The 10445-nt window shown below is 48.3% G+C and overlaps 3 protein-coding genes across 3 annotated transcripts; 2 read left to right on the forward strand and 1 right to left on the reverse strand.

Annotated features, from left to right (window-relative positions):
• Positions 1–796: 796 nt before the first annotated feature.
• MIND_00683300 (Protein bem46) lies at positions 797–2272 on the reverse strand (the record flags this gene model as incomplete). Its single annotated transcript, XM_037363544.1, has 10 exons — positions 2228–2272; positions 2140–2176; positions 2020–2091; positions 1791–1957; positions 1615–1742; positions 1533–1567; positions 1414–1484; positions 1300–1365; positions 942–1254; positions 797–894 (listed from the first exon to the last, which is right to left on the reverse strand). The coding sequence occupies exons 1-10, from the start codon at positions 2264–2266 to the stop codon at positions 797–799; spliced, it is 1026 nt and encodes a 341-aa protein (XP_037219188.1). The 5' UTR covers positions 2267–2272.
• Positions 2273–3895: 1623 nt separating this feature from the next.
• Positions 3896–5849, forward strand: MIND_00683400 (uncharacterized protein; the record flags this gene model as incomplete). Its single annotated transcript, XM_037363545.1, has 16 exons — positions 3896–4007; positions 4061–4134; positions 4183–4234; positions 4280–4400; positions 4448–4466; positions 4517–4562; positions 4609–4635; positions 4682–4765; positions 4818–4912; positions 4965–4986; positions 5041–5165; positions 5219–5333; positions 5381–5469; positions 5517–5539; positions 5597–5754; positions 5803–5849. The coding sequence occupies 16 exons, from the start codon at positions 3896–3898 to the stop codon at positions 5847–5849; spliced, it is 1209 nt and encodes a 402-aa protein (XP_037219189.1).
• A 124-nt stretch (positions 5850–5973) lies between these two features.
• Positions 5974–7980, forward strand: MIND_00683500 (uncharacterized protein; the record flags this gene model as incomplete). Its single annotated transcript, XM_037363546.1, has 19 exons — positions 5974–6061; positions 6106–6140; positions 6187–6226; positions 6275–6306; positions 6356–6421; positions 6468–6475; positions 6529–6547; positions 6595–6640; positions 6686–6712; positions 6767–6823; positions 6870–6985; positions 7032–7053; positions 7100–7281; positions 7332–7446; positions 7494–7564; positions 7615–7637; positions 7689–7774; positions 7821–7883; positions 7931–7980. 19 exons carry the CDS (start codon positions 5974–5976, stop codon positions 7978–7980), a joined length of 1146 nt encoding a protein of 381 aa, XP_037219190.1.
• Between the last annotated feature and the right edge of the window lie 2465 nt (positions 7981–10445).

Below are 10445 nucleotides of genomic sequence, written 5' to 3' on the forward strand. Positions count from 1 at the left end.
TCGCCCAAGAAGGGCCCTATAACCTCAGATAATGACGACGACGACACAGAGAATCAGGAAGACACCACGACCGGCGCCAAACGAGCGCGAGGAAGAGCCACACAATCGGAGCCGAAGCTGAAGCGCGTCAGGACCGCTCCAAACACGCCTGAACATCAGCGATTGGCCGATGAGGTGGGTGGCACAGCCACCCAACCGCTAAGCCTGCCCAACACGCCGATCGCAAGCCGGCTTCGCACTCTGTCGCTTGTCAACAGGGTCAACATCACGAGCGTCAGCGGGCTCGCAGAGCCACTCTCCAGATCGCCGCGCGGGTTTTTCGCTCCGGTGTTGGGCTACACCGACGACGGGGGCGGCCACAAACGGGCCTACGGCGACCTTGTTGATGCATTCCGCCTGCTGCGCAACGGGTGGCATGGACTGGAGTCCGCAAAGATTGAGGAGAAAGCGCGAGAAATGGAGTTCCAGGACTGGATTGCGCGGGCGGAAATGGCTGGTATTTTGCCATACTGGTGGACTGACGAGCATCAGGCAACATTGGAGCGGTATACTGAAGAGGATAGGTGGGGGCGCCTAGATCGGCCAGTGACAAGGGAAGACATACAACATCACTTGCCAAACGGAAACCAAGGCAGGATTTTGACATTGGAGCGAATGGTGGCAAAAGTTGTTAGGACTAATAAGCCAACTGTATGAACGAGAAAACATCTGTGCTACCCACGACAACGTGACCGCGAATGGCTGGGAAAATATATGTCAAGGCCCGATCCAAATTGCAAGGAATAGTCAACGCACATCATAGCTTACTGCTCTCTTCGACCACTGGCTTATCGCTCAAGTCCGCTATGAATTCCGCGACTGCCGTCCAATATCCTGGTTGAACACAAGTATCGTCTGTCGTGTTAATAAGCATAGAGTAGAAGCAAAATGCAAATGCTCACTATGTGAACCATGCTCGAATTCCATGAACTTTGCCCGCTCCAATCCGTGCTTGAATTCTACCCCACCTGGTGTCTTTATTTCCCCTCTCCTTGCGACAATCTCGAAAAGAGCGCGCATATGTTCTTTCGGTACTACCTCATCGAGCAGACCGCTCATCATCAATATTGGAGTTGAAGCGGGGATTCGGGGGACTTTGGACGCGGAATCCCATTTCTGGTGGCATAGGAACGAGAAGGGGCCGAGGAGAGGGAGAACTTGGGGTACGAGATTTGGTAGGGAGGTGAACGTGTTTTCAAGAACAAGAGCAGCGATCTGGGTATCGTGTGAATGACAAAAAGTTGAAGGGAGCGAACGGACCTTTGAAGGGTTCCGACTGGCCAAGTCAATCGAGACGGCTCCCCCAATTGACTGCCCATAGAGAATCTGCATACCAACTGAACATTGAGATACTCGAGACGAATAGACGCGTACAATCGGGGTTTGAGAGAGACACGGGTCTGAAAGCACATAGTCTAAACACGTTTGGGCGTCTATTACGATTCCTGTCCGAGTTAAGCTGACGAATGCCTCTTGCAGTGGACGTAACACACCTTTTTCGGATGGCGAGCCCTCAGATAGTCCATACCTGGAACGACAATGAGTAGAGGTCGACAGGTAGAGGGAAATGATTACCCTCTATATGAGACCATCAGCACATTACAGCGCATCTTGAGGTAGAAGACCTTCGCAAGAGGGATGCGGTGGCCATGGTTGCCTCCATTTCCGTGGAACATCATCACTGTAGGGCGACTCGCAATGAACTGTACCCAGTCATTCGTTTATCCGAAATGGAAAAGACAAGTACGCACCTCGTCATCAGACATATCCTCCCCAGGCACATCCGTCGCAGCACTGTTCTTCTCTGACAGTCGGCGGCTCTGTAACAGCAAATAACACCTCAGGGTCACTCCATCCGATGTCTTGAGCTCCAAGTCCTCGTAAGCAAGCCCAAACTGCGAGGGGACGGCAACATCTTCTGTGAAAGTCAGCCTTCTGCTTTGCTTAATCGAAGGGGTTGACCAGGTGGAAGTTGCTAACCCGTTCTAGAGCCTGGGGGGTATGCGGACGGGTAGATGAGATAGTTCTGTCCATAGTAAAGCAGTGATATGCCTGCACGAGTTTGAGTTTGGGGCCAACGTTTAGGTTTGGCGTACTCACCGACGGTGGAGAGTGTAGCGGCAGTTGCGAGCGTGCCCTAAAGCATATTGTTAGTGCGCGCGACACTGGTAGGCAGTTCAAAGCTCACTTTCGCGAAGGTTTCTAGCGATGGAATGAACCTAGACATGGTGGATGTGGAAATGGAAATGGATTTTGATTGCCTATGTTGGTTGATCCGTCGAGCTTCACAGCCACCATTTACCCGCCTTCAACAGTCGACTGACGAAAAAGCAGCATAACCCTGGCTCCCTCAATGCCCTCCTAAAGAACTACGCGGCTTCTGGCTACGGTCTGTGATTCTTACCTCGTCTTGTGTGTGTTAACTCTCTGGCGTTTCACACCACCTCATAACCTCAGGGGCCAACTTCTTTCTGTTTGCAATGCTTTTGGCTGTTCGTCGTTTCACGAAGACTTGTCCAAATTCACCAATGAGACCGAGAGCAGCTCCTCTTCACCAATCAAAGCCAACATTCTCTCTGGATCGGTATGTGGCAATCGGTCTCACTGCGATATGCTAATGAACGACTCAAAGCATGTTTCTTGTCAACTATCCCTCTCTTCAACGTTCGTCCGCGTGCCTTTGGGAAGTTCGCAATGAATACAACGCTCAGATCTTAGAACTTTCATTGGCTGAATTGAGCAACGATTGGGATTAACATCTCTGACGCCAGCTCCAGTACGTCGTCAGTTCACGCCCTCCAGCTCCTCCTCCTCAAATCCTTTTCCAGGGAACCATGTAAGAAACTGTCTTTCTCCTACGGAGTTTATTACACACCCCTTTTAGTTTCGAGCAGCTAATCGCGGTTTGACCTGGTCCTCGATGTCAGCCAACAAGCGATTGATTTCACCTTAGTGCCATGTTCCACCACCAGATGAACGAAGTTCCGGATATGGGGGGGGGCTATCTATCCAAACAGGATACCCATGGACAATAGTTGCCGGTTCCATTTTCTACGCTTTCAGTGCATTGTCTATCCACTGCACTCAGTTTCAACCTCACAAGAAGACGAGTTCTCATGAGTGGCTTGAACATCATCATCTTTAACGGCCATCTCACATGGCCTTCCTTCGGTAAACGGTCCGTGCTCTCTAGCGCTCAATCTTATCGGTCGTTTAGATCGCGTTCCAGTGCCATATGTACTATACTCGGCGTCGCTGTAGTCTTTCCAACTGACAACAGTAATCGTATCTTAGCCAATTATAACTACTCGACAACTTACTTTTCGTTGACTTTTTGTTATGTCTCAGCACTCTCCCAGAGTCTCCCTATGGATTTTGGGATTCCTGTTGTACATTTGCTGCTCTAAGGTCATAAGAAACTCAATTGGGCCACTGAACTGTAAACATTAATGTCTATTTACTTGTGGTCCCTTTTGCCGTTCGTGCACGTCCCTCGAACCTTCCAGCTGTTGGCAAAATCCTAGGCCACATTAAATTTTCCTCTCTTGGAGCGTCGGACAGACTTCAACCCAAATGAAGCAATTTGCAGTGCCAATGCTCCACTGTTGCTCCAGTTAAGCGACCCTCCGAGCACCTCAGAGTGTGCCAGTGGGTGACATCAGACTAGTAGAAAATTTGGAGTGGCCTAGGATTTTGCCAACAGCTGTCACACTTCGTTATTCGGCAAAATCATCGATGTGTGACGCAATCATGTGCGGGCCGTCCTACGGATGTGGTGCCAATACTTCCATCCAAGGCACTAGGTGTGACATGGGAGTGACATGTCACATCTCAATTCCGCTGTCGAAATATCACGATGAGCGAGACTTCACAGCCGGAGCCTCCCATGCAGCCAGAGCCTCCAGAGGGTCCTACAAGCACTAGCTCGACTTCACGGCCCGCTTCTCCACTGATGCCGGCGCTGACAGGTCATCAACTTCTCTTGGCTCTTGGCGTTCCCACTCATTCAGCCCAATCGCAGACAATTTAGACACAATTTCGGTTCAAAGAAGCCACATCATCTGGGTGTTTCTCATCGTCCAGGGCTTGCTTGTGGTATGTTCGTCCCTCCTTCAGCCAAGAAACTCAAGTACCTGTCCTCAGACGCTCGTGGTTACAAGTGCCAATTCTACCTCGCCGGTCATCCTTTTCATCAGTAACGTCTTCTTTGATCTTCAGACTGACACCTCATGGATAACAGCAACGTTGATCACCCTATGGGTTGGCGAGGCAGGTTTTGATTTCACCATCCACGAAGTAAATCGGAAATTTCACACTCCTGCTTCCTGGAATTCCGTCCAGCATGCCGTCATATTCTCACTGTGAGTCCTCCGCAACGGTTGTTCACGCATTATTCATCAGCTTCAAGATGTGAGATTGGATCTCAGGCAATATCTCACTCACCCTTTGACTCCCGTTGTCACTCATTAGAGAACAGGTCGCAAGTCTGCACCAAAAAGAGGTGGCTGTGATGAACTCTGCCAGTAAGTTTCAACTAGCTCACTTGACATACAACTAATATCGTTGTAGCCATCGGAGGTCTAATGGCGAGCCTAAGTTCTGCAGTATTTCCTGCTTAGGTGCATATTCTAAGACCCCTTAGGCTTGGTGTTACCACCCTTGCTGCTATGGTCGTCGAGTGGCGTTTGCGAGCACCTAAGAATGCATCCAATGGCTGGCTTTTCGGGTGGGTTTATGGTTGTTCAATTTGGTACACCAACTGACTGCTTATCCTCCAGGAATGACATTTCTGCATTTATTTCATGGGACGGTTACCCTTTTAATCATTGCAATCATACCTGCACATTTCATCATCTTCCGACTCTATGGCCTGGTGCGCACTATTTTCTCTATGTTTTTATATAGGTTTTCATCTCACTTTGTAGTTTTTGCTGGCAGTACCGTTGAGTGAGCATCCATCTGTTTCTCTCTCTCTCCTCTCAGATGACTCATTTGCTTCAGTATGGATGGCTGCTCAAGCAAAACAGCTTAAAGAAATTGCTCTGGCAGTAGTTCGGTCTCCATTTGACCTAGGCAACATCCTCCGTGTTTTGACGTACACTGTGATCACCTGTTCGAAAGCAGGAGTATGTATTTCCATCTTGACTCGATGAAAGCAGAAGTGAGCTGAATTGCACAGGTTACAACTCTTGTCTCCAGCTATGTCGTTGGGGCCATTCGGGACATTGCTAAGAACAAGATTGCTGAGCTAGAAACGATCACGCTCTTGGCTCCAGCACTACTTCGCTGTCTCGGTATGTTCAACTCGGAAGGTACCACAGTGGATTCTCAATGACAATAGCCCTCCATCTTATACGCCTTCCCTGGCTCTGGAACAAAGACCCGGAAGCAGGGATAGCTATGTTCTACACAGTTTTCAAAACTATTGAGGTCAGTCTGCACCACTTTACTTTTGTTTGGTTAGTCAAATAGTTCAGTGCACAATGATCGTTCTTCCGTCGTAAGTGCAGATCAACCTGAAATGAGACTTGCACGAGCTTGCTCACTAGTCTCGCAGGACAGCGTTCTTGGGAGGACTTTTCTCACACCAGTCGCACATGATGGTCTTCAAAGTGAACATTTGTTTGATTCTTTTTCTCGCAATCGCTCTCTTGGTTATCATTTGTCTTTCGCCCCATCGCCATATCAACCAAGCCGCGGCCGTGTTGTTGTGCAGTATTCCCTTTTTTGTCGACTTCCAAGCTGCAGCTCATTCCCATTTAGTGTTGTATTTTTTTTTCGTCCGAGTTGTGAGAGAGGGATCCGCATGACAGGGAGTAGAATTGTTGTAGAATTGCATTCAGAGGAATCGAATTAAATAAATTGTACCATTATATTCGCTGCTCGAGGATAGGATGTGACCGTGACTGGTGTATCGTTTCGTTTCTCAAGTCCATGGCGCAAACACCAAAAGACACAGATGTATCTCCCAGCGGACCACCTGGATTCAGATCATCCTGCAGGATCATACTAGGGTCGTCTTGTACGTTTATTCAACCTAGTTTCGGCCACATCTCATAGCTACAGGGGCCAATATATTGTTGCTTTCAATCCCTCTCCCCGTTCGTCGCTTTACTATCATCTCGTGGGTCTATTAACGGAGGGAAGTACTTGGTCACCCCGTTTAGCCCGCTCTGGTCGTGTATTGGTCTGTCCTTTTTTCCCGAAGGTGTCCAAGAGTTGAGTCTATCGAAAGCATGTTTCCTCTCGGCTATTCCTCTCCTCAAGGTTAGCGTGTCGCACTCATCATGAACTACAAGCTCAATACTGCGTCCAGATCTTCGATTTGTCGATGGCCAATATCAGCAGCGAATGGAGCCTGACGTCTGTTGGACTATCTTCTGTAAGCTTTCAACCACTAGTACCCCTCGCTCTCTGAATCTCTCCAGGGATCTATGTACGTTAATGTTTCTCTCGCACAACCTTTTGCGTATCATGATGTTGTCGCAGCTTTGAACAATTGATTGCGGTGGGATTTGTGATAATCCTATTCGGAAAGCAACTAATGCCACCCAGTTTCATGCCATCTATTATCGCCAACCAGATGTAGCTCTGCCACTAGGTTCGAAATCTCCTAGTTTCTGCACAAAGTCCTGATCTACAATAGCTCTCGGTTCCTTTCACTGTGGCATTCGTGCGTCACCCACACCACACGACCAAAGTCTCATTTGATAATCTCTCTCTCAAGTCCTGATGACTGGCGTCTATATCTTGGTCTTCGGCAAATACCTCGCGTTGTCCTCGTGTAAACCTGGTACCAATCGCTTTCTTTGCTCTTATTTGTCATGTAGATAAATCTCCGGTGGTTTATCACAACCTCGGCGTCTGCGCCCTCAGCCTAGTGCTCTCAATGTGGACCTATTGGCAAGGCGATTACTTCCAATCGTCTGCGGCCCCTAGCCTTGTGGTGTGTTGTTGGTGTTCCGTTCTCAAGCTTCACTAATACTGTCTAGCTGGCTACATTTGTTCTCCTAGGTGAGTGGCAGAACACTCTCCGACCGCAAACTTTCTGTCTATACAGGCTCCTTATACATCTACGCCGTCCAACTCCATCAGCAAACGAGTGGACCAAGCCCCAGCCATAGTATCCATCCAAAACGACTCGTGGTGGACCCGTCGACAAATATCATCGTGGAATTCAAACCCGAAGGGAAAACTGTCAATTCATGGTCTGCTACGCTGTCGCTGGTCCTATCCTTCGGGGTATGTTCTTCACAAGTCTCAACTCCTGTCGTCATTCTCAAATTTGCCAGATGATGATTCCTATCGCTTCACACCTTTTGGGCAGTACAATGGCTTTAATGCATGATCATATCCCTTTCCATTTCACCAGCACGGTGTTCATCCCACTCGTAATTCGGCTGGCTGGTAAGTTGCAACAGGAAAGCAAATAACAGCATGACAAATGACGACAGTCCTCCTCCCTTCCATACACTCAGTCGTCCTGACCGAGGCTGCATTGCTCAACGAGATCAGACGTGGCATGGTAACACCCTCCCTCCAGTTTTTTGTGTACCCGTGACGAAACTTGTGCAGGATTCCATGACAGTGCATTTCCCGTATGTCTTCCCACCTTCCAGTCCTATACCAACTTACGATTTCGGCCCCAGCATCAGCGTCTTGGCAGCAGCTACGTTCGGCAATCCGGTTTCCGTTCACATGCATCCGGTATCCAGCTGTTTCTTCCTGTTTTCAAGTGAGTCGATATGCTCTTGTTCTATCTCGCACCTGAGCGCGCCCAGTCTTTGCATTTTGGATTCTGCATGCTCAACGAGAAGAACGGATGACGGGGCTCCCTCTCTTGGGTGCGTTCGTTGACACTATCCTATATTTGTTGATCAGATGAACACAGTTTTCTATGTCACGTTTGCGCTCGCGGCGGCGACAGGGGTGCCAGTCTAATATGTTTGGCTCTAAGTATTATCATTATAAGCTTTGTAATATTATATCTACTTCCTCATTCACAGCCACCATCTACCTGGCAATCATGCTTCTAGGTGAACTTATATTTACGGAAAAAACCCCAATGCCTCCCAAAGAACTTCATGGCTTCGGGTTGTCTTGCACTCTGACTCTCTTGTGTTTCACACTACCTTATAATCTCAGGTTAAAGTTATTGTAGCAGCAGTATTGTATAACAATTGGACAACTGTACCCAAACATCAACCTGGCGCCCCTGCTGCGGCCGTGACCGTAAACATAGCATAGAGGGCTGGGTAAATCAGGTGTCCACAGAGTAAGATACAAGTCAATCAACGCACCGATTGGAGGAAAGCCAAACACCCGTTCTTCCTGTTGAGCGTGTTGTTGAGCGTGTAGGATCCAAAATAATAATACTGAGAGGCTGCGTTGAGATACCAAAAATAAAAGAACAAGAGCACTGACTTGCAAATAGCAAGAAAAGGCTGGATGCTGCATGCATAACAACAGCAATTGGATTGCCAAACATGGCTGCAGCCAAGAAGCTGATGCTAGAGACAGTTGGTGGAGAACTCCTCAAAGGCAGAAAGACACACGGGAAATGCACTATCATGGAATTCTGTGAGAGTTTCGTCAGATGGTATATATGTAGAAGGAAACCACAAAAATATTACCATGCCACGCCTGATCTCAGTAAGCAATGCACTCTCGGTCAGAGCAGCAGAGTGTATGGAGGGGAGAAGAACTGTCGCCTCTTGTTATACGGATTCTTTATAGTACATTGCGCTTACCAGCAAATCGAATTACGAGTGGGAGGAACACAGTGATCGCGAAACAGAAAGGAACATGCCCGTGAAGTAATGCCACGGTGCTGTCCAAAAGCCCCGCCGCAGTGGGAATCATCATCTAGTTCGACTAAGAAAAAAAAGCTAACAGATGCAGAACAACATACCCCGAAACATAGCATCAGCGACAGTATAGTCGACGATGAGTTTATCATGCTTTCACGTTTGAATTCCGCCAGGATATCTACCCCCTTTGGATGAATACCATGGTCAAGGCTGGATTGAGTGCTTTGGCGATGAAGCTGAACACCATAGATATAAACGGAGCCTGGGTCACCGGTAAGGTTTTTTATCGGACCATAGACTTGGTTTTTCTGTCCCACTTACCCAGGAGTACCGACGTAGCTAGCTAGATCAACATGAGTAAAGAAATGTGTAAACAAAAGGGCATTACCGTAAGGCTGATAACCAGACTAAGGCCACTGGGAGTTGCAACACGGTCGTCTTGCCAGTAGGTCCACAGTGAGACCATTATGCCGAGGACACCGATGCCGAGGTTGTAATACACCACAGGAGCACGATCTATCTGGCAATCAGAACAGAGTAAAAGTGATTGTCAATTAGCTTACACGAGGACTCGGATGCAAGGTACTTGTTGAAGATTAAAATATAGAAGCCGGTCATTACGACTGGTGAGATTGAGAGCGACTTGACATGTTGGCGGTTTACGCACGAATACCACATAGAGAGGAACCCAGAGCTATTGTGGATTGGATTTTGTGCAAAGACTGTGAGGAATCGAACCTAGTGGCAGGGCTACCTCTGGTTGGTGACGATAGATGGCATGAAACTTGGTTCACATCAGTCGCTTCCCGAGTAAAAGATCCTGGCAAATCCCACCGCAATGAGTTGTTCGAAGCTGCGGCAAAACACATAAAACGTTGCATGGAAGAAGATTCACGAGCGCTTACATAGCTCCCTGGAGACGCTGAGATGAAAGAGGGCCGATACTTGATATGGCTCACCGAAGATAGCCCAACGAACGTCAAGTTCCCGCCACAACTCAAATTCGCCATCGAAAAATCCAGAATCTGAACACGACATTAAACTTGTGGGAGAAGAATGTGCAGGCTGACCTTGAGAAGGGGAATAGTCGAGAGGAAGCATCCTTTCCATCACTTGTGTAGAACACGCTTGAAGAAAAGCAAGTAACACACCTATCCACCACCAGAGAGGATCTGAACCGGTGATCAAGTACTACCCTCTGTCAGTGACGCAATATGGGAGAAAAGCTACAAACGGGCACGGGCATTGCGAGTAAAAAGATGTTGACCCCTGTGGTTATGAGATGTGGCACAAAAACGAAGTCCAATGAGCGCACAAGACGAGGACAGTATCATACGACAGGACGATAGGAATCCATGTGGCCCACCGTCGTCGTCTTTCGATGTCGGGGCCATGGAATTGATTTGAGAAACGATGTTGGGGCTGTTACTAAGGCACGAACTGCGACAGGGGTGCCAATCGAACGTTTGGCTCTAAGTATTATCATTATAAGCTTTGTAATAGTATGTCTACTTCCTTAACACATCCTTCAACGCCGCTGCAACAATCTTGACCGCCTTCTTGACCTCATCGGCCGTCAACTCGCTCGTCAACGCC

This window comes from Mycena indigotica (genome assembly GCF_014461135.1).
Source record: "Mycena indigotica strain 171206Taipei chromosome Unknown Mind.scaff0006, whole genome shotgun sequence".
Classification (NCBI taxonomy): domain Eukaryota; kingdom Fungi; phylum Basidiomycota; class Agaricomycetes; order Agaricales; family Mycenaceae; genus Mycena; species Mycena indigotica.